A 23,097-nucleotide genomic window follows, 5' to 3' on the forward strand; every position below is an offset into this window, starting at 1 on the left:
CCCTTTTTCCAACATTTCTCTGCCAAACACTCCCTTCCCCCCCCACCCCCACACCTTTATTTTTGATCTCTTATTTCCCTCCTTTCCCTTTCAAACATATATGATATACCCCCCCCCCCCCCCCCCCCCCCCCTACTTCCCAATCATCAACTAATCTTCATCCCCTAATTACCTAAACACACAACTCTCTTTCTTTCTACCTCTCCCTTGTAATTACACTCAGAATACCATTTTCCTCCTTTCAACCTACCTATACCTATACGTTCCAGGTTTAGTTCCTTTCACGTGTATTAATTAGTGTCTTTTCTTGCATTAAGATTATTGTTGCTATCATTTAAACAATTAAGGTAATTTCAATCGGTATAATTAGGTTTATTGAAAAAAAAAATGCATGTTACGGACCTAGAAATGAAAATTTATTATTGAAATATATATTACATGAATAAACTCTAAAGTAGAAAGACTAAAATGTTATGCAACGACGTTATAATTTACCTTTTTAATGTATCGGAACAATGAATAAAATCTGTATAATCCATCTAACGTGTATATTACTATCTCGAAGTCAGGGTGATTGGATCTAATTTCGTCTTATATATGTTGAGAATGATTATCATTGTACTGATTTATAATTAATGTTGGAGTTGGAAATTAATAATAATAAATATATTTTATAATTATAAAACCATTATTCTTTTACATATATAGATTAAAGAAAAGATTTTGAGGGATTCTTGTTCTTGCCAAAAATCCCAATTACTTTCTCTTTTTTCGAGCAATTTTTCCTTTGATTTCATCACTCCTTACTCCCGCGAGTGTACGTTTAAGTTGGAAAAGTTGTGTTAACTCTGGGGAGCAACCAAAATAAGCGATTTAACACCGATGTCCCATTAAATTTTGCTTTCAACGCAGTGGGTTGACACGACACAACAAGAATCAACAGTGATCAACTTTTGTCTTTTCCAACATCATATCGTAGTTTTAAATCTCAAAAACTAAAACGATGTTGGATTACGTTTAAAATACATAGGACAAAAATGTGAATCCTATAACTTTAGCGAAAGAATGTTTTATTACTATTAGGAGAAACAATTAGGTTTATGAAAAAAAGACAAAAGCACATATGAACTGGATGTGTCGTTTCAGAATCTTTGTTGTGTTGATGTGTAGATCCAAAACAAGAATTTATATAATATATTAAAAATAAAATTAAAACTTTAGTATGACGAGTAAGTTATCGAGTCACTGAAGTCGCCTTTCAACTCAATAAAACTCGTCCTTTTCTTTCTTCTTTTTGTTTTCTTTTACATATTTTTGGTTAGAGAGCCCTAAATCCCCTAATCCCCATTTTTCTTCTAATTAAACACTATATTTCAAAGGTTTCGTTTATTAATTATTGTCTTGGTTCTTAATTTTTTTCTTTCCATTTCTCTTTTTTTTTTGTTTTGTTTTGAATATGTCTTTTTCTACCCAACACAAACAAATAAAAGATATACTGTAATAATTAAAATACGAAAAGAAGGCGTAGGTTAAAATTGTTTTTATCTCTATATGGTTCAATTTTAACTTATTTTCTTATTTAAAAACTAATTCCAGCGAGTAGTTTTTTGTTGGTCTTTTTGTCGCACTCCTATTTACCCATATTTATAAGTTACTTCAATCACTTCTATTATCTTATGATAAAGAATTATATTTACGTTGTTCATCCATATTTTTATATTTTTATGACTCTATATATATATTTTTATCTTATTGTAGATAAATTATCATGGGGTGCGATTTTGAAACTATAGTATTTTTTTTATTATTATAAAAATATAATGATAAGTCTAAATGAGCATAGCTAATTTGGCCGTGGTTGAACACTATTAACAACCTTTAGTTCCTTGGTCTCACGTATTAAATTGAATGCTTTTGAAAAAAAGTAAAATAATAATAATAATAATAATAATAATTAATAGTGCTCCTAATAGAGTGAATTTTTTTACATAATCCTCTTTGTTTGACATGGATCGTGAGTGGAATGTAATAGGGACTGGAGACGAAGCGGAAAATGTAATAGGGAATTGTGTTGTCGAGCATGATTTGAAGCGTGGATGGTAAGTGGAGAATGGATTGAAGAGTGGACATGAGAAGAGTCTCCGAAACACACTTAAGTAGGACTATATAAGTAAAATTACAAGCGTTCTAACATCAACAAAAGATCATTTTCTATCAAATTTGGACCCTACCTTTAATAGAGGAGTTGTACAAAAAACCTCTAAAATATGATCGCTTTGTGTCGATATCGAACCTACATACATGGAAATGACAATATTACCCCTTGAATTGAACTTGTTGGCCAATTAAACATCAAAGTCCAATGCCAAAAAAGTCCCTCCGTTTAAAGAGACAAAACCGAATAGCTTTTGCCGCGAATTTTAAAGCTTCAACCCTCACAAGGATGCGCGTGCGATGTTTCGCGCTGCCCACCGATCGCTCTCGATCAAAATCCTTTCCATTACGCCATCGATCTCGATTCTCTTCACCAGAACCGCCAATTTCCCACGGCTCCAGCTGGAAAATGGATCAGACGGCCGTCAATGGGCACCGGAGGAGAGCGTCGCCGACGTCTCTTACTGGACGAAGAAGATTCACGGCCTCTGTACCAAGGATCGAAACGTCGATGAAGCGCTTCGGTTAGTTGACGCCCTTCGCCTTCACGGCTACCAATTTCACCCTCTCAATCTCGCTAGCATAATCCATGGTCTCTGTGATGCACACCGGTTTCATGAAGCGCACTGCCGTTTTATGCTCTCTATTGCTTCTCGGTGTGTGCCTGATGAACGGACTTGTAATGTTCTTATTGCTCGTTTGCTTCATTATCGATCCCCGTATTGCACCCTGCGCTTGCTTGCTTGTTTGTTTGATGCTAAGCCTGAGTTTGTCCCTTCTATAGTGAATTATAATCGTTTGATTGATCAGTTTTGTTCGTTTTCACTACCGAATGTAGCTCATAGGGTTTTATTTGATATGAAGAGTAGGGGGCATTCTCCAAATGTTGTTTCCTATACTGCCTTGATTGATGGATACTGCCGTGTTGGTAATGTATCTGCTGCCGAGAAACTGTTTGACGAAATGCCTGAGAATGATGTGGAGCCTAATTCACTTACATACAGTGTTTTAATTAATGGGTTTCTTTACAAGCGAGATTTCGAAGCTGGGAAGGCGTTGATATGCAAGCTTTGGGAGAGAATGACGGGAGAAATGGACTCCTCTGTGAACAATGCAGCTTTTGCCCATCTTGTTGATTCTTTGTGCCTAGTGGGTTCTTTCCACGAGGTATTTACCATTGCAGAAGATATGCCTCAGGGGCAGAGTGTCCCTGAGGAATTTGCCTATGGGCAGATGATAGATTCACTTTGTAAAGCTAAAAGATATCATGGAGCCTCAAGAATTGTGTATATAATGAGGAAGAAGGGTATTAATCCTGGTTTGCTATCATATAATTCTATTATTCATGGGCTTAGCAAGGAGGGAGGTTGTATGCGGGCTTATCAATTGTTAGTAGAAGGAGTTGAATTTGGTTACTCACCATCTGAACATACGTATAAGGTTCTTTTGGAAGGTCTTTGCGAAGAGCCAGACATCCAAAAGGCTAAGGAAGTTCTTCAAATAATGATACATAAACAAGGTGTGGACAGAACTAGAATTTACAACATATACTTGAGAGCTGTCTGCCTTACAAATAACTCAACTGAGCTCTTAAATACGCTTGTTGTAATGCTTCAAAGTAATTGTCAGCCTGATGTAATTACCCTCAATACAGTCATCAAGGGATTTTGCAAGGTTGGAAGCATTGAAGAAGCTTTAAAGGTATTAAACGATATGATTGGTGGTAAATTCTGTACCCCTGATCATGTGACCTTCACAACTATTTTATGTGGCTTACTGAATGTTGGGAGGATCCGGGAATCTCTTGATATACTGTATAAGGTAATGCCAGAAAAAGGTATTGTGCCAGGTGTTATCACGTATAATGCCACTATTCGAGGTTTGTTTAAACTTCAACGGGCAAACCAAGCAATGGATACCTTTGACAGAATGGTCAGAAATGGCATCCAAGCTGACAGCACTACTTATGCTGTGGTAATTGATGGGTTATGCGATTGTAATCAAATTGAAGAAGTTAAGAGATTCTGGAAAGATATAGTCTGGCCATCAAAGATTCATGATAGTTTTGTTTATTCTGCTATTCTAAAAGGGCTTTGCAACTTCAGCAAATTTAACGAAGCTTGCCATTTCCTATATGAACTAGCAGATTCTGGGGTTTCTCCAACTATATTTTGCTACAATATTGTGATAAATACTGCGTGTAAGTTGGGATTGAAAGGAGAAGCATATCGACTGGTCAATGAGATGAGAAAAAATGGGTTAGCACCCGATGCTGTAACTTGGAGGATTCTTCACAAATTACATCAAAATGAGACAGACACAATCCCTTTCCAAGGATTTAACTAACCAACCTAGAGATAGTTTGGTCCAGACAGACTTGGAGAGATATTTGCAAAGTGTCAAATTGATTGGTGTAAAAGCTTGGCCTTTCCACATAGAGATCAGATGTGCGAAACATCAAATCCTATTACTCTATTCTAGAGTCATCATGCTTTTTCTCGTGGTAAAAATCATGTGCTTCAATGTGGTTTCAAAACCATGAAATCTGAAAGAAATAAAGCCTTCCAAAACATGGCTGAATGCATTTACACCTCCTCTGTTGAGGTCTGTTCCATTCGGCATAGACTTCTGAATTCATGCATAACATTCAAGTTTCAGTTGTAAGCCTTATTTAACTGTCAGGTTGGACTTACAACCTATCCGGAAGCAATTCTGAGGAACATTATCCACTGTGGTTTCTAGGAGAAAGAGAGGGCACAGGATCTGGTAAAAGCTAGTGTGTATGAGATCTTGTGGAGAATATTTATTTAAACGGGAACGTTAACCTGCAAATTCATTCATGACACTTGTTCACTATTTCCTTTTGCTTTTCTGATTTGTAGGTAACTATTTGTCATAAAGGTGGTGAAACGCAATGGAAGTTCAGAGACAGCTTACTTTGGCCTAGTGGGTACAAGTAATCAGGTAAAGCTTTCTATCACTTTGGTACTATCATTTCCACTTTGAGGATCTATATCATATCTTGGGTTTGTTTAAATATGCACAGACTTCTTACTAAAAGGAAAAAGTTTAGAAACGTTGCAATCAAATTCACATCGACCTCTTTTTCCATATAATCTGACGAGGTAGTGATTATTTTTCATCAATTCCTTAGCCTTTTGTTCTGTGGTCTGAATTTTAAGCATACTTTTGATCATTTTGCCTAGCTTTTTCTTTGGTGATGCTAAAACTAAAATGGTTTATTAGACACGAAAGTCAACTGTGCCTAGTAGTAGGACGAGGACCTTTCAAAATTGTATTAAACAAGTTTGTGGAGTATTAAATGTGTTTAGTAAGTTGGAAATTTGTTACACATAATGAGACATATCATTGGGTATATTTGAGACATAATTGAAAGTTTATGGACGAATTATATACATTTTACTTTTCAAATACATAGGGTTACAATCTAGTACATTTTCTTTTAGTAACATGTGAGGTGAAACCTTTAGGGTGCGTTTGGAGGAGGGAAAGAGTTACGGGGGAAAAAGATTATAATAATCCTAAGATTATGATAATTCTAGTGTTATGATAATATGTGTTTGAGGGAAAGAATATAAAAGGTAGTATTATAATAGTATGTGTTTGGGGGAGAGATTATGATAGTAGTGTTATAGTAATATGTGTTTGGGGGAAAGATTATGATTGTAGTAATTTAAAAAATAATAATAGAAATTAGATTGGGTTATTTAGGTAGGGTTGTAAGAAAGTAAAAATAGGATAAGATATGGTTATTTAGGGATTAGGATTATTTATCATATTCTTTGGGCCAAACACGGTTTGGCCCAATTTCCTAATCCTTTTTCCCCTAAAACCCCACTCCAAACACACCCTTAATTTCAAAATCAATAATACAAGTTATTCTTGTACGATTATTTTCTAAAGTTTATTTAAGAGGGGAAAATGCAAACGTATCCTTGACAACCATTCTCTTTTATTATTGTCGTTTTCTCCCTTAAAATAAGGTTGTTTTATTTCCCCTTTTAGAAAGTTTTTTTTTTTGACAAAAAACATGAAAAAGGTTTAGAAACAACAAAACTTGTTTGATAATGTTTTTTCTTTGTTTAATTTTTACTTCAGCTATGGTGATGTAATGGCCGAAATTTGAACACCAAACAGAGTTTGTTATTATGGGGAAAACGACCTTTTCTTTTCTTTTCTTTTTTCTCTTCCAATTTTGACTAAGAATTTAAAATTACTTTGTAGAAGTGAAAAACTAAAACTAAAAGTAATAATAAATAAACAGATGTAAATGATTTTTATAAATATGAATTTTTTTATAAATCATGAAATGAACTTAAAAGAAACTACACACTAAAAAAATTTGTTTAGTTAGGTAACGGGAGGTTGAAATTATTCTACAGTATAATTTATGAAAGTTTGTTATTATGTTTTGGGGTAATTGTAGTTGTCTCTAAATTTTATAATAGTATGTATTTGAATGCACACTATTTTAGAGTCTCGAACATGAAATTAACTATAATAACTCATTTCACCCGGTTAAAGTTGGGATTCAAAGATTTGTCTCACATCTTCTGTCTATGTAATAAGAAAATATTTTTGGTTGATTTACTTAATTAGTCTCCAATTTATTAATCTTTCAACTTTAATATGTATTTAGTAAGTTCTTAAATTTCTACTTTTGAATCTAGTGAGTCCTTTGAAGAACAATCATTTGAAAAGTGGATTTGATTGAATAAATAAGTAATTAAATTACATGTATAATATAACCTTAAAATTAATTTAAATTGATTTATTATGAATCCGACATAGATACTTTATTAAAAGTAACACAAAACCTTATATTATTATTATTTTAAAAGATTAAGAAAAATAGAGGAGTATTCAAGTTGTGCCATCATTTCATTGTCAATGGAATGCTTGTGTGAAGAATTAAAAAGAACATGCCACTTGTTTCAAATCATGAGATGAGATTTTTCTTTTTCATTTCTTTCTATTATTATTCCTTTTTTAGGTCATCTTCTCTTGATTCTTGTGAGAAAGTTCACCAATGAAAAAAAAAAAAAATCTCTTCTTAGAAAGTGTTCATAATAAAAGCTTTGAAAACCGTCGACCCGAATTGAGTTTGAAATCTTAAATTTAGTCCATAATAATACTATTTGTTTATTGTAAAAAAATTTATTTGGTTTTCATACATGTTTGCATATTGGTTATTAAGGTTATAATTTAACCAATTTCGATAAGAGTTGATTTTGATGGACTAAATCTAAAAATTGTTAGGAGTATAAATATTAAAGTTGAATCTTTTGAAAGTATAGAGACTAAAATAGTATTTTAACCAAGAATTAAAAAAAAAAATTAATCTCGAGAGATGTTTACGTAGATCGTAAAATTGATAAAATTTATTTAGATTAATAATTAAGTTAGTTTTACTCTTGAACTATGTTTTCTTGATAGTTACTCTAAAACAAAGTTATGGAAATTGGTTTTAGTGTTAATAGTCATAGAGGACTAAAAAGATTTTTCTTTTCTTTTTTTTTTTTGTTTATGTTTTGCCAAGTATTTAAAACTTATTTAGAGATATGTATGAATATTTAATATCCATGGATATTTTTATCGTTTTTGGTTTTATTTTTGAAGAAAATAGTCAAGTTTTTCAACTAACAAAACTAACCTATTTTCTAAAAACTACTTTTGCTTTCTTCTATCATTTTATTAAGGGAAGAATCCTACATACTGAAAAGTCTTACCTGTGGAATAATTCAATGGTCCCTCAACAGTACTCTTTTTCTTGTAAACCTTTCTTCCCTAAATCTTTTCTTCCTCAAATGTTTCAAACAATGTTTTGTCTCATAAAACACACACCTATAAATATATTTTTAATATAGCAATTACCACTTAGATGTTCAGATTATTTTCAAGATTTTTGTTTTCTTTTTTCTTTTCTACAAAGTTGTAAAAATTTGGATTAAAGATATCAGAAAAACCATTTTTTTTCGACAAAACTGTTTTTTCGATTCTTTTTCTTTGAAAACAACAAATATAGAACCTACCTATTAGTATTATTATGTAGGGGTGATGAAGAAGTTTTAGAAAGAGATTGGAGAAAAAATACTTAGCATTTATGGATGTCCTATCTAGTTCAATATATAATTTGACATGTGTTACTTTTTTAAATAATATTTTAATTCTTTTTTGAGTATGAGTGATGAAAGTGAGATAATTAAAAGATGAATTCATTTTAAGACGCATTCAAATATTACCTATTTCTATGCTAAAAAAAGATATTAAAAATACTTTAGTGGGATGCACAAAGATAGATGTTGCATAGAATGTACTAAAGTACTTTTTTTAGCTTTGAATGATGAAGAATATCTTTTAAGTTAAAAAGAACAATTCTCCCTTAGAAAACTACCATATTTTATCATATATTAAGTTCGTAATTCTCTTTTTTTTTTTTTTATCTTATATGACTCTTATTGCTTTTCTTGTTGTCAATCCTAGTTTATCGATAGAGACCATTTCTTTTACAATAGGGTGAGATCGTAGAATCGATATTCTAATAATGGTATAAACTTATGTTAGTCGAGTCATATTCGAGTAGATGAAACAAAAACAATATTAAAAGGGGGGGGTTAAAATTAGAATAATAATAATAAGATGGGAAGGGCAAGTTGCAATGACAAGTGGAGAGAGTGAAAGGGAGGATTTAAGGGGTGAGGTCTAAGTAAGGGATTGCGTAGTTATGTTGAAATTTATAAACGCGTCCTCAAGACGCGTTCTCCCCCCCCACGCGGAGCCTTCTTTTCTTTTCTTTTCTTTTCTTTTCTTTTACTATTTTACAATTATTTTAACTTTCTTCATGAAGGTTTTGATTTTTATTATACGAAAAGAAAGATTCTGTCTATTCATATTTGATGGGCTAATTATATGTTTCTTCCTTTATTCTCTTCAATTGGATCTTTATTGTTGTAAAGTTTTTGGTCTAATTATTAGTACTTTGGTCTCTTACGACGTCTCGAGCAAGAAATTAGGTGTTATAGTATTTAAGTTATCAAAGCTAGGTTACAATAGTGTTTGTGTTTGAGGTGTAAAGTAATTTAGTTTAGATTAGTTATAATAATGTGTTTTTGAGATGTAAATCGTTTTAGTTTGAGAAAGAAATAATATACGTGGTGGCAAATTGAGGGTTTTGAAATTGTGTTTGTGTTTGTTGTACTGATTGGAGAGTACTGATAGTATTTTGTTGTAACAATAGGTGATTATTATATTCTTAAACAACGTTTGCCTCAAATGTGCTCTAAGTTTTTCTTATATTGTAAAACATATTCAATAGGTATAAAAGCTTTCAATTCTCAACTTTGTTGTCAATCACGATGACCTATTCACTGTTTCTTAAAATATACAACCCTAATCTACAAAATTTAAATATGTCAATAATCTATTTAATACAAAATCGAAAACTTAAGGTGCTTTAACACATCACAAATTTTAAAGTTCTTAAAAGAAATCACGAAACTTAAGGCCTTGTTTTAGTAAATATATCATCTTTTAAATTTTTGGTTTTTGAAAATCAAGTCTATTATGCTTAACTTATTATGATTTACATTTTATGAAATACAACAGTCGAATTTCGAATCAAATTCTAAAACTAAAATTAGATGTTCTTAGTATTTTAAAATATGAATGATTACTAAATCGGACCTAAACAAAACTAAAATTAAATCTATAAAATTTCTTTGTGTTGTACTTCTCTACCCACTTAGTTACTTTTAGTACACTCTTGTCTTCTCACTTTAGTCAATGGATCCCATTTCCCAATACCTCTTTCCAAATAAAATAAAGAAAAATAAAGTTATAATTGAATTAAAAAGGCCAAATTTGTAGTGCATTTGATAATATTTGTGGGGAATAATAGTATGATTATATGATGTCAACAAATTTAGATCAATGGTATAATTATGCATTTTTTTTTTCTTTTTTTAATTTACTATTTGTTACTATAGTTTTCATTTTTGTTGATTTGTAAAGCAATTTTTAAAACACAAATTTCTAATGTCAAATATGTTTTTTGTTTTAAGTTTACTTTTGACATTTGATTTGTAGATTTCGATGTGTTATACTACTGGTCTTTCGGTTTTGAGTTTTATTTCAATTGTCTTTAGGCTTTAAAATACTATAGTAAAGTTGAAATTTGAATTTTGTGTTTTAATTTGACCTTTATGTTTTAGGATTGCATTATTCTTTTTTTATTTTTCACTAAATACAAACTTCTGTCTTTTAATGCTAATATTTATTAATTTAATTTAAAATAAGTATACAAAAATAGTTAAGGAAATAAAGCAATGGAAAAAGAAAGACTAAAAATGCTGAAATTTTGAATAATACAGAGATTGAATTAAAATCAAATCAAAATTAAACTCAAAACTTAAAGACTAAAAATACTGACCATTTAAATCTTAAAAACTATATAGAAACTTAACCCATAACTTAGGGACCAAAAATTAATACGAACATTTTTTTTAGTTCTCAAGACTCGAATTAGTTTTGTTGAAACACGTTTGAAAGGTAAATACCAAAACAAATAAAGCAATGGAAAAAGAAAGTATAGTTTATATGTTTAGTTTTCAAAAAAAAAAAAAATAAGAAGATTCTTTAGTTCTCATGTTTGTACTAAAAAGTCTTTGAATTTTTAAAATTATTCAATAGATTCATTAATATTGAATTGAATAGGTAGTTGACATTTTTCAACACTAATTTCAACCTAACTCATCGAACTATATATAATTAAAAATTTAAAGTCTTAACTACACAAAATTCACTTTACATCTAAAAAATTCAATAGTTGTTAACAATTTATGTTCGAGGTAGAAAGCAACACCCTAGACCTAAAATAGGCTTAGGACGGAGGGAACAACCCAAATTAATATACTCAATATGGTCAAGGTCAATGTAATGTCTAACAAATAGCTAATATGATGTTTCATGTGCATGTCTTATCCCAAAGCATATAACCTTAACCATATGTCAAACCGTATATACCCATAAGTTACCCGACTTAAAGAATTATCTCAAAATAACTTTGAAAATGCATGACGTAAAAAACATCAGAGTATGTGTGACAAACATTAGAGAGATTGTTTCCATTTTGTATAGACCACATTCTTATATGATAAAATATATTTTTATCATAATTATCATGGGAGGATTAGAGTACGGTGTGTTGTTTGGATTTTGTCATCAACCAATTTGGTGTAATAATTAAAACTTTTTATTGAGCTATTAAAAAATTGTCCACAAATTGATGTATGAGGTCGGCTGATTTATTAATAATAATAATAATAATAATAATAATAATAAACAATAATAGCTTTTTTATAAAAAAAAAAAAAAAAAAAAAGTGAATAAAAATAATGTTTTTTTTTTATTTATTTATTTAAGGGCTGATTTTCCTTGACCATTGAAGAAGAGAAAAATAAGGACAAATTGTGAGCCGTCGGATCTCCTGCTCTCATTATTCTTCAAAATTTCTCCCTATAAATACCCCGATTTCCTTTCCTATTTCTTCATTACAAAAATCAAAAGTTTACCCCTTCGTTTTCCTCTCCATCAATTTCTCTCTAATTCTGACCTCCAAAAATGGCCACTGACCCTAACCAGATTCCCACCTCACAATCCGACGCCGACCAAATCGCCAAGCAGAAGCCATCCGTTTTACTCGAGGACGACGACGAACTCCGCAAGGTTTTCGAACGCTTCGATGCGAATGGCGACGGTAAGATCTCTATCACCGAGCTCGATGCCGTCCTCACTTCCTTAACGTTAAAATCCGCCATCCCCTTAGAAGAGCTTCGATCTGTCATGGACGATCTCGACTCTGATAAGGACGGTTATATCAACATCGAAGAATTCGCCGCCTTCTGTAAGAAACCGATGGCCTCCGACGAGGCTGGAGCAGCGGAGCTTCGTGACGCCTTCGACCTCTACGATCAGGACCGTAACGGCCTTATTTCTCAGTCTGAGCTCCATCTCGTTCTTAATCGCCTCGGAATCAGTTGTTCTAAGGAAGACTGTCAAAAAATGATCAACTCCGTCGATTCGGATGGGGACGGAAATGTGAATTTCGAAGAGTTTAGGAAGATGATGACAGATAATTCCAAATCGAAGGCGGCTAAACAGAACGGAACTGCTGCGGCGGCACCCTAGCCCTAGCTCTAGGTTTTGGTAAGTTGTTTAGTAATTAGCCGCGTGAGAGAGGTAACGAAGTCGATTTCTATATCCTTCGTTCCTTTTTTTTTTCTTAAATTTCTCTATGTTCTATCCCTTAATCTGAATCCAATCCAACTATTCCTGTTTTCTTATTTTGCCGAAAATGTAACAAAAGATTCCGGATCTGCTTCTGTTAATCATCCGCCATTAATGCTGATCTTTAATTTCAACTCTTTTTCATTTCGTTTTCCGATTGAAAGATAGAAAAGAAACTTTCCCGGAAAATCGATTGATCTTGCCGGATTCATAAAATGTGCATTGCTGTTGAGTGATGAGTACATTTCATCCCTATTTCTCCCCCTAAAATTAGAACAATAACAATAACAATAAATGAAATAAAACAAAATAAAAAAGAAAGGGGATTTTTTTCTCCCGAATATTTAAAGGGGAGAAATTGAACATTCTCTACTTAAGAGCTAAACTTATCTGTAGGCCTGAGATCCTCCATTTGTCACCATTTTATTGGGCCACATAAGACTGCAATAAAAAACTAAATATCTAAAGTTTAAATTAGATTTATTGATTCGTTTTTGGAAACCCATTATAAATTGGTTTTATTATCATATTATTTTAGTCTAGGTAAGAGGTATTAAATATTGTAATAAAAAGAGAAAGAGATGGTGAGTAAGAAATAGAAAACACTATACGAATTGGAATAAGCATGGAATGGGCTAATTTCGGTTCATTAACTTCATGTTGGTGTTAGTGGTTAAAATAATCAACTTTTTCTATAACCGACCAACTCTTAGCTAACTTAGGTAAAAATCATATCTGACATCCAATTTTGGTGACGACCACTGCCTATAGAGACTATCTTTGATAGTTACCTCTAACAATTATCACCTATTTGACCAATTTTGGACATTCGTCTTGTCAATTGGTTTATAGTGTCCAATAGTTTTTTGTTATAGTAATTTGACGTTAATAAAAACACTTTAAGGGTAAGAAGAATCAAAGTTGATTTTATCATTTATTGAACACGTGTTGGATTTTCTATTTTATAAAATCGATCGATTCGTTATTTGGCTCTAAAACTTAAAAAATAATAAATATAAATATAAATGATATTCACTTTTGTTAAGTCATGGCATGATTGATAAAGTAGTTGTTAAAATTAATGAATTAAACATGACACTAAGGATAGTATTAAGATGGCCAATGAAATAATTACAATAGTGTTGTATTCAAACCAATGATTACACCATATATATATCCTTAACACCCTTAATCCACTTAACCATCCATGTTTTAAATAACTGATTTGCTTTTATTATTATTATTATTTGTTCAAATGTATTGAAACTACAATAAATTATAAGCAATTTTAACTTAAGGTCAAGATACAATCAAAAGGGATAAAGAAAACAAGACAAATAAAACACCACACACGAAAAGGTATCACACAACTTACGAAGCAATGTCCTAGAAACCCTAACTCACTTAAAACAATAAAGAAAAACAACAAATCACACACATGTCATTAACCGATAGAATAGGTCATAAGATAGCCCTAGAACACAACACAAACTCTACAATATCTCCAAATTCGATAAACAACACTTTAGTACTCATACAACAAGTTGGGTCTTTCGGTTATTGATTTATTTCATGTCTTTCTCTAATCTTCACACGATGATCATTTATCCTATAAGTTAAAAACAACACCAAACATTTTTTATTGAATACTAAAATAAAATAAAATACAAAATTGAAGGATGTTTTATACAATGTAGTTTAATTTAATTGAATGGTTGTAGATATGTTAGAAAGAATTAGGTAAGGGGTAGCTTAGGTGAAATGACAATGCAAGAGACAAAAAAAAATGGCTTCCACGACTTCAATGACTTTGTTTTGGTTCACCAATCCCCACTTTCCACGTCATTACTTCTTCTTTTTATTTAATATTTCATTCCCCAAAATATCATAAGTTCAAATCTCTTTTTTCGTGATATGTGATTGAAACAAGAGATACGAAACAACAAATGTCTATTTAATTTGGATTAATTTATAATAAGAACAAACAAAAAGTTAAGATTATTTAAAAGCTTATTTCTTTCCAAAATTTCTCCTTCAATTTCATTTGAAGAAATTAAAGTAGAAAATTAGTCCAATCTTAACAAATTTAGGTATAGCTCTGTTCCTAGGAGTACACAATTGAATAAGTCTTATGGACACAACAATCCATGTCTATTGGATCTTGCAAACTTCTTAAACAAATAATTGAAATCTATGAAACCTACAAATAAGCAATTTGAGACCGACCGACCCTCTCTATTCGATGAATCGAACATGGTCCGACCTATTTGGGGCTTGGAAAAAAAGGATAGTTTTGGTCAAAATCCCAAACTAATTCCTTTAGTGTCGACCTCAATCAAGTCACATCTAAATTTGATAAACAAAGCATGTCAAATTCCACTCTCGACAATTTGATTGAAAAATTAACCTAATATGATTCGAAAATTCTATAAAAACATCTTATGTTAGAATTTTAATATAAATACATCGTTAACCATTTTTATACAAAATTCACACAAAAAGTTTAGTATTAATGGTGCAATTTGATTAATAAGTTTTAAGACATAAAAGATTTCTTTTTATTTTTTTTAATTAGAAAAAAATTATGAGACATTTTATATATAGACATGTATGTGTGGGTGACAATTCTGTCACCATCATAATCCAACAACATAGTTGTGTAGTGTCAATAGGGAAAATAAATTATTGTTTTCAATTATGGGTTTTTGCTATAAATAAAATGAGTTTAGTGATCATAAAAGCAAAAAAAAAAAAAAAAAAAAAGGCAAAAATACTGTTGATAAACAGAAGAAAATAAAAAATGTCAAAATATGAAGAAAAAGAAAATGCTATTTTACAATATGGTTTAAGCAAACTAATTATGTGGGCAAAGTTGGTCTTTGTCACCCCCATCTCATTATCATATGTTCCTATCCTCAAATTATTACAATTATATCTCATCATTTGATTTTTCACCAATTTTTTTATCTTATGTCTTACAATGTATACATTATTTTTTTTTTACCCTTTTAAGAAGGTGATAGATATGTATATGTTTTAGTTTTTAATATATGTATTTATATTTTCTGGTCATGAATCTTAAAAATGAATTAGGATGATAAATTTACAGGGTTGATGGACTTGTAGGTAGCGGAGTTATATTGTTTGTAGTGTAAATCACAACTTGTTTATCTTACAAAAGGGAAGTTTGTTGTTGTCGATGTCAAGGATTCTGCTCAAACCCTGGAGAGGTTTTTTTCTCTCATTCATATTTATCGTTTTCATATTAATATGAATGTTCGTTTATCACATTTTCTTGATAAAAAAGCTATATGTTCGAGATCTTTAGGAATCTTCTCTATATTTTTTTATCATGAGTGGTCTCTCGGGGCGATAGTTAATTCATGAATTTCTTCGGTTCTGGAGCCAATGAAACAAAATTAATTGATTTTACACTTTAGGGGTCCAAACCAATGACCAATGGACTAGTTTTATTTGGATCGATTCATTATCGGTTTGGTTCTATGTCTTTTTACTTTTTTTTTCAAATTTTTATTCTTGAATTTCTCCTTTGGAGTCTTTTTTGCTAACTTTAAATAAAAACTTTGTCTATTTCTATTTTATATAAATTTGTTACTTTTTTTAAATAAAAATCATGCACGCCACGTGATAATTAGTCTTTTTTTTTTCTAAACAAAAAATATACATGCACCATAATAATGATAATACATAAAGGTATCCAACGAATAATATATTTTTAAAGGTTTATATTTAACATTTGGTTCGGTTCGATTTCTATTTGTTTTTCCAACAAAAATCTGATTCAAACCAACGCTTTTTTGGTTTACTCCCGATACAAACCAAAAGGTTCAATTTGATACTAAAAAACCAAACTAACCAAACCATTGGACAAGTTTGAATTGGTTTGGTTTCTCGATTTTTCGATTTCTTGTACCACTCCTACTTATATCATGTCGACTATGATTTAATTTTATAATTCTTCTTCATATTTAAAAAGGGGAAATTTTAAATTCGAAAGTAATTTGAGAAAGCTAACTTCTTTCTACTTATTTCTTTAGAGATTTGGAGGAGAGAATTAGAAACTTCACTCTTAACTTACTAAATATCATTTGTATGTAATAGTTTTTCATTAACCAAATTTATAGGAAAATTGTTAAAGTTAAGTTCATAATGTTTTAATGATCAAATCTCAAATCTTGAACTTATTAATACAAATAATATATCGATCGAAAAAGATGTTGGGATAGAAATAATAGTTATTAAAAATATCTTTTTAATTTTTGCGAAACATACGATACTTTCAAAAGTACTTTTCAGAGGAGTCAATTAGATGATAGAGAAAGGAAGAGGGAGGGGGTGTAACAACTAACCACCAAGTATCTAAAATTTAGTTATATACTTTTCCATATGGTTGAAGTGTCAAATTTATCTATCTATATATTCATGTTTAAAGGTATTTGAACAAATGAATAAGATAAGATCAATGTCATCTTCAAGAAAAAAAAAAATACTTCATTACAAGTCTTCACTAATTTCAACCATTATTACTTACAAAATTTAAAAACATATAGATTTATTATTTTTTTTTTTCTTTGACTTTGTTGCTTTTGTAGCATGTGTTTGTTTGTTATAAAAAAGTACATAATTACAAATATTCAATGGGCTCAAAGTTCCGAAAAAGGTTGGCTAAGCCCATCCCGTTAAGGCTAATGGGCCTCAACTAGTGGGCTCCTTAGTGGTTGAGTCCTCGTTAGGAAGAGAAAAAAGAAATTGGCAACTTTTTTTCTAATATATATATATATATGTGTGTGTGTGTGGACTATATTTAAATTTTAATACTTATTAGATGTTAATTAGCCTTTTATTACATGTTAAAAGTGTTTTATTTTATTTAAAATGTGATGGTAAGATTGAAAACAAATAATAATCATATTTTTAACCTTATGTTTATGAAAAGTCAATCCTAATATGATTATGTTGATTAAAAATAATAATGGCTGTTAATTCAAATATAAATCAAACTTAGTTAACGTATACATTTTGAGTTAAAATGCACTCTTTTTTTTCTGTGTACAATTTGACAAGAACCAACTTTGTTACCATATTCGAATCTCTTTTTCCACTAATTTAGCAACCCCTTGCATCTCGATTTAAGGACGAAGAGGACAATAATTCAAATTATTCACCTTTTAACTTGTACTAAAAACACTGATAAATAGGCTATAAAAAGGTATAATTATTATGATTTAGGCAAAGGTATCCAAAGCCTAAGTTATTATCACACCCTAAATTGAGGGAGTGGAATAAGTGAAGTGATTAGATTAGCATCATTAGCCACACAACACTACCATAATCATCTTTGCTACATTAAGTATGTGTTTAATGATAACAAGTTTTTCATTGGTAATTTCTTCAATGGTACTTATAAGTTATCATATAACAAATATTCAAATATATATTTGTTTAAAAGTGATTACATTTTTTTCCAATTACAAGTAGCACTAAAAAATATTTCTTCCTTAGTCAACATTTAACCCAATCTAATAAAGGAACATGAAACACTAGACTAATGAATGTTTATACAAACTTCAAGAATTAAAGCTAAAATAAACATAACTTAGTTGATATAAAGCCATGTTTTAGTGATTATTAATTCGTAATAAAAATTAGTGTAATCCTACTGAAATTCTATTAATAAATCAATCGCAATGGACCATAAATGTGTATTGAATTATTTTTGACGTGTTTACCCAAACTATGACAATAATGATAACAGTAAATGTGTCAAAAAGCATAGCTATTTCTCTAAAATAATATCAATAATAGTAACCATAACTCAAGTCATAGCAATAACGATAATAAATCGTCCTTCGTTTATCAATTAAATTACGACTTTTGTTTGCAGATTTTAACATGAAACGCGTGATCCACTTTTTAACCTACCATGGATTTATACTTGTTAAGGTGAGATAAACATAACTTAAATAAAAAATATATATAAATAATGGTGACCAAATTTGGATTGGGATGAAAGCAAAGAGATGACCATTTGGAGAGAGAGAGAGAGATGGATAGAAAGCAATTAGGGATTGGGCCACCTTCTTTGCTAATGACATGGAGAGGTCAGACCCCCTTTTTTCATCATTTTTTTTTCTTTTTTTTTTTCTTATTTTTATAAACTCATTTCCATCCAATTATGTTGTTTCATCATCAATGTTTGTTCACATGCCTCTACACAATTAAATAAATATATCCTTTTCTTAAAAAATAAAATAAAAAACAAAACAAAACAAACAAACAATATTTTCAAATTAAAAATTAATTCTAGTTTTTTAAAAACTCTAATTTCATTAAAAATTAAGATATTCATAAAAAAATTTGATATATATATCCGATTTATGTTTTATATATAATATAAAATGGAAAGTAACATTTTAAGAGGAAAATTGAAATATGTGCTCAAGTTTAAAAATAAAAAATTATTAATTTGATTCTCAAACAACTTTCAAAATTTTGAGGTATTATTCCAACAATTTTAAATGAAATTTGTTAATAGAGAAATGAAAAATGAAATTTGTTAAATTTGATTTTATCTTATATTTCCAATAAACCTTAAATATAGTCATACAATTAAATTATGGTTGATTTTTCTTAAGTATTTGTACTTTCTTTAACTAAAAGTTATTAATCAATAAACTTCATTCTAAATTTAACCTTTATTGAAAATTAAATGCTAAAATTAGACACATACAAATAAAACTAAAATGTAATAAACTCCAAAACATAACTAACATTAATAGTATTTTTTTTTTTTTAAAAAAAAAAGCCATTATGAGATGAACATAAAATAAAGAAAAAGAAAAAGAAAAAGAGGAATATAATATAAAAACAAAATCATTAGAAAAGAAAAAAAGAATTTGGGGAAAAGGGATTTAGTTTAAAAGGTTTATTAAGAAAGAAAGGGTCTCTGTTTTTTCCCTTTGGCAGAGCAGAGAAACAGAGAAATGGCGGACTCGTTGGACGAAGAGTGCGATTATCTCTTCAAGGCGGTTCTTACGGGCGATTCCGGCGTCGGAAAATCCAATCTCCTCTCTCGCTTCTCCAAAAATGAATTCCGATTCGACTCTAGACCGACGATCGGTGTCGAGTTCGCTTACCGGAATATTAAGGTCGCCGATAAACTCGTCAAAACCCAAATCTGGGACACCGCCGGCCAAGAAAGGTCAATCTTCTTCTCCCTTAAATCTTTTTTCTTCAAATAATTAGTTTTGAAAATTTCTTTAATTCGCTTTCTATGTTTCGATTAAGTTTTAAGTGTTCAATCAATAATTTAGAACTTCTTTCTTTTAGAATGAACAATTTAGGTTTGATAGTATATTTTTATAAACTAATATAAGGTTGAATATGAAGTATTGATTGATTTTCAGCAATATGTTCGATGTTCAAATTTTTGTAAATTTAAAATAATTTTTTTTAAAGAAATAACCTAATTATTTATCGAATAAAACATTATTTGTTTTTTTTTTTAGTTCGACAATGGCTAAGATAGGAATTGAACTTTTGATATCAAGGAAGGAGCTAAGCTCAGTTTGACTACCTTCTTACTTAAGTTAACTCGTCGAATACAACATTTATCATTTTTTTTTTTTAGTTTTTTTTTTAATATATTAAGTTAATATGACATTTTCTTAAAATAAAGAAGAGATCCCTCTATTAAAAAATATATGCCTTGAATAATTAAATTATGCCTCCATCAATTGAATTCAACTTTAATTTAATCCAGGATAATTCTATTTCTTTTTGTATTTAAATTTCAAAGTCTACCGTTCCTTTTATAAAAAAAGTTTATGAGAGAATTTAGATATCATCTTTTAGTTCAACAATTCAACTTAAGGAAGTTCAAGATCGTAAATATTTCTATAGGGTTTTCAGTCCCAATAATAATTAAACATATTAGGTCAAATTTTTAGGTTAAAAAGAGATGAAAACTTTAATCTTTTTTAGGGACCCATAAACCTAAAAAGAGAAATTAGACTTGTCCTCTAGTGATTGATTGAAGGCTAATATGTCCAAAAATTAAATTATACATCTCCATCGACTAAAAAGTTTTGAGAAACATTGCCTCAAAATTTATAGTAATTATTATTATTTCGATAATTATGTACCTCGTCCATTTTTATTTTGATAACACGTGATGAAGTAAGAGAAACCAATATTTTATATAGGTTTATTTTATCTTTTAACCTTAAGTTTAATCATAGTATTCGATAATTATTATTGAAATTAATATAGCTATTAATACTTTTTAATGGGAGTTGGGAAGCTATAATCTAAGATATTTGATTAATCCATCTTTTCATGCCAAAATTTATGCTTTCTAGTCATGAGCCACTCTCTACAACATTAAATATGATAGTTTTAATGACGGCCTTTAAAAGTCATTATATAAGGACAAAAGACTTTTCATAAATTTGAGCCAATTCTTTTAGGTTTGTTTGATTTAGAATAATTTTATATTCAGTTAAAGAGTTTGTCCCAATTAGTGTTGGAATGTTTTTTTTTTTTTTCTACATTTTTTTTAATAATTTGTTTAATCATTTGAGTTTGGTACTAATTTGAGCTGCAAAAAGATATAAACATTTTTTTTTTAATAATGAAGTTATAAACTTTTGAGTTGTTCCATCAAAATTTACTTCTGTTTTTAATAGACCAATCATATGAATCTATATATTTTAGGATAACTTTGTGTTTTTTATACATAAAAAGAGGTTGGCCTTTTCTTTTGTTAATTTAGTGCAGATGAATTGCAATTTAATGGATATGATATTATGATATTAAATGTTTGGTGAATCGATGACTTAAATCGATATTAGCGGTTGAAAAATAAAACTTCTTTCACTTTGTGTTATGTGTAAGATCTATTTTTAAAATCAAAAGCAAACATTTAACTAACATATAATATAAATGTCGCGACCAAAAGATTTGCGGTTAGAATTCTTTTATTTATTATTTAAAAGATTAACTTTAATCTTTTTAGTATATCTTAGAGGTGGAAGGATTTGAACTTAGAGCCTATTAGTAATAAAAAAAATATTGATGAGAATTGAGCTAAGTTCTTGGTGATAATTGGAATATTTGGACATTTGAAGAAATTTATTGTAATTAATATCAATTCTTTACTATGAATCCAAAACAATAAATCAATTAATTGTGCAATTGCATCTTTTTTGGGAATTATTTTAAACCACAAATTGAAGTATTAATTTGATAGACCATTTATTTGTGTGTGGCCTAACACCTAAATCTTAAATGTTGATATTTTAATCTTAATGTTAATGGAAAATAACACTACATACAGATTTAGGGCAATTACAAGCTCTTATTATCGAGGAGCATTAGGAGCATTACTTGTTTACGACATAACTCGTGTAGCTACATTTGATAACATAAAGAAGTGGCTACGAGAATTGAGAGAGTTCGGAAATCCAGATATGGTAATCATTCTAGTTGGAAACAAATGCGACTTACATCAATCTCGAGAAGTACAAGAAGAAGAAGCGCGACATTTGGCCGAGTTGGAGAACTTACTTTTCATGGAAACCTCCGCCAAAGATAATTTGAATGTAGAAGAGGCATTTCTTGAAATGGTTCGTAGGATCCACGCCATCGCTTCTCAAAAGACATTGGATTTGCATAAAAAAATCGTAAAGCTTGTTGATTTTCCAAATGGAAAAGAGATTATTAGTATTCACGAAGTAACTCCAACCAAATCCAATTCAAATTGTTGTTCTTTTTGAAAATTTAGTTTTGAATGGTGAGTGAAGTTATCTATCTTATAAATATATTTTATTTTTAGTCTATAAATATTGTGTAATTTCATAGCAACTAAACCTATAAATATATATTATCATATTTACACACACACACACATATATATATATATATATATATATATAAATTATGCTACCAGAAAGAAAACTTTTTACTTTTCATTTTGCCCCTTTTTCTTTTTTACTAAGATCGAATAGTTTATTAAATTTAAAATAATATATTGGATAGATTCATTTTTATGTTAAAAGATAGATAACTAATGTAAGACAGAAATTGTGATTAGAACCATTTTTTATTTATTCTCAAATATTTAAATGTTGATTAATTCCAACAATCTTGTAAATCTAGAAGGCTGGTTAATATTAACTTTAGTATAGTTCAACTAAATACATCAATCGTAGTCACAACTTCAAATATTTATCTCACATGTCAAATAACAAATTGAAAGTTTGAGAGTGTAACTATAACAATTTTATAAGTTTGTAAATTTTGTAAATTTTACCAAAAAAAATAAATATGGGCACGACTTTGAGTCATTTGGAAATCAAAATCTTCTCACTTATTGCCTTTGCAATCTTGCAAATGTTCAATCTACTTGTTGTTTTACAAGTCAATCTCTCCTAATGTTGATCACATTCGATAGAACCCTGAATTTGGTGAATTTAATTGTCAGTTGCTCTCTCTCTATATACTTGTTGATAGGAGAATGCTTGTTGTTGGTTTTGCCACTCTTCACGAGTTTTTCAAGGTGAATTTTAATTAATTCGACAAATCTTAAATAACAATATGAGTATCAAAGCAATTGTT

At 29.7% G+C, this 23,097-nt stretch overlaps 3 protein-coding genes across 7 annotated transcripts; all 3 read left to right on the forward strand.

The window, feature by feature from the left end:
• Positions 1–2,380: 2,380 nt before the first annotated feature.
• Positions 2,381–5,300, forward strand: LOC103494179 (pentatricopeptide repeat-containing protein At3g18020). Of its 5 annotated transcripts, none has more exons than XM_051080998.1 (3): positions 2,381–4,930; positions 5,037–5,118; positions 5,201–5,300. In XM_051080998.1, exon 1 carries the CDS (start codon positions 2,455–2,457, stop codon positions 4,498–4,500), a length of 2,046 nt encoding a protein of 681 aa, XP_050936955.1. In that variant the 5' UTR covers positions 2,381–2,454; the 3' UTR covers positions 4,501–4,930; positions 5,037–5,118; positions 5,201–5,300. The 5 variants fall into 5 exon arrangements, with proteins under 5 accessions (XP_050936955.1, XP_008453478.1, XP_050936956.1 ...); XM_008455256.3 differs by having other exon boundaries at positions 2,381–4,920; XM_051080999.1 differs by having other exon boundaries at positions 2,381–4,758; positions 4,837–4,930; positions 5,037–5,300.
• Positions 5,301–11,791: 6,491 nt separating this feature from the next.
• LOC103494178 (probable calcium-binding protein CML27) lies at positions 11,792–12,593 on the forward strand. The gene has a single exon (XM_008455253.3). The coding sequence runs from the start codon at positions 11,794–11,796 to the stop codon at positions 12,358–12,360; it is 567 nt and encodes a 188-aa protein (XP_008453475.1). The 5' UTR covers positions 11,792–11,793; the 3' UTR covers positions 12,361–12,593.
• A 6,774-nt stretch (positions 12,594–19,367) lies between these two features.
• Positions 19,368–22,425, forward strand: LOC103494177 (ras-related protein RABA6a-like). The gene is made up of 2 exons (XM_008455252.3): positions 19,368–19,681; positions 21,818–22,425. Exons 1-2 carry the CDS (start codon positions 19,464–19,466, stop codon positions 22,254–22,256), a joined length of 657 nt encoding a protein of 218 aa, XP_008453474.1. The 5' UTR covers positions 19,368–19,463; the 3' UTR covers positions 22,257–22,425.
• The last annotated feature ends 672 nt before the right edge of the window (positions 22,426–23,097 follow it).

Source organism: Cucumis melo, chromosome 2 (genome assembly GCF_025177605.1).
Source record: "Cucumis melo cultivar AY chromosome 2, USDA_Cmelo_AY_1.0, whole genome shotgun sequence".
NCBI classification, from domain to species: Eukaryota; Viridiplantae; Streptophyta; class Magnoliopsida; order Cucurbitales; family Cucurbitaceae; genus Cucumis; species Cucumis melo.

Bases quoted from the DNA above. Each gene is read 5' to 3' on its own strand.
- LOC103494177 (XM_008455252.3), top strand. From the start codon at position 19,464: ATGGCGGACTCGTTGGACGAAGAGTGCGATTATCTCTTCAAGGCGGTT. The intron at 19,682-21,817 runs GTCAATCTTCTT...CACTACATACAG, and splicing joins GACACCGCCGGCCAAGAAAG to ATTTAGGGCAATTACAAGCT.
- LOC103494178 (XM_008455253.3), top strand. From the start codon at position 11,794: ATGGCCACTGACCCTAACCAGATTCCCACCTCACAATCCGACGCCGAC.
- LOC103494179 (XM_051080998.1), top strand. From the start codon at position 2,455: ATGTTTCGCGCTGCCCACCGATCGCTCTCGATCAAAATCCTTTCCATT.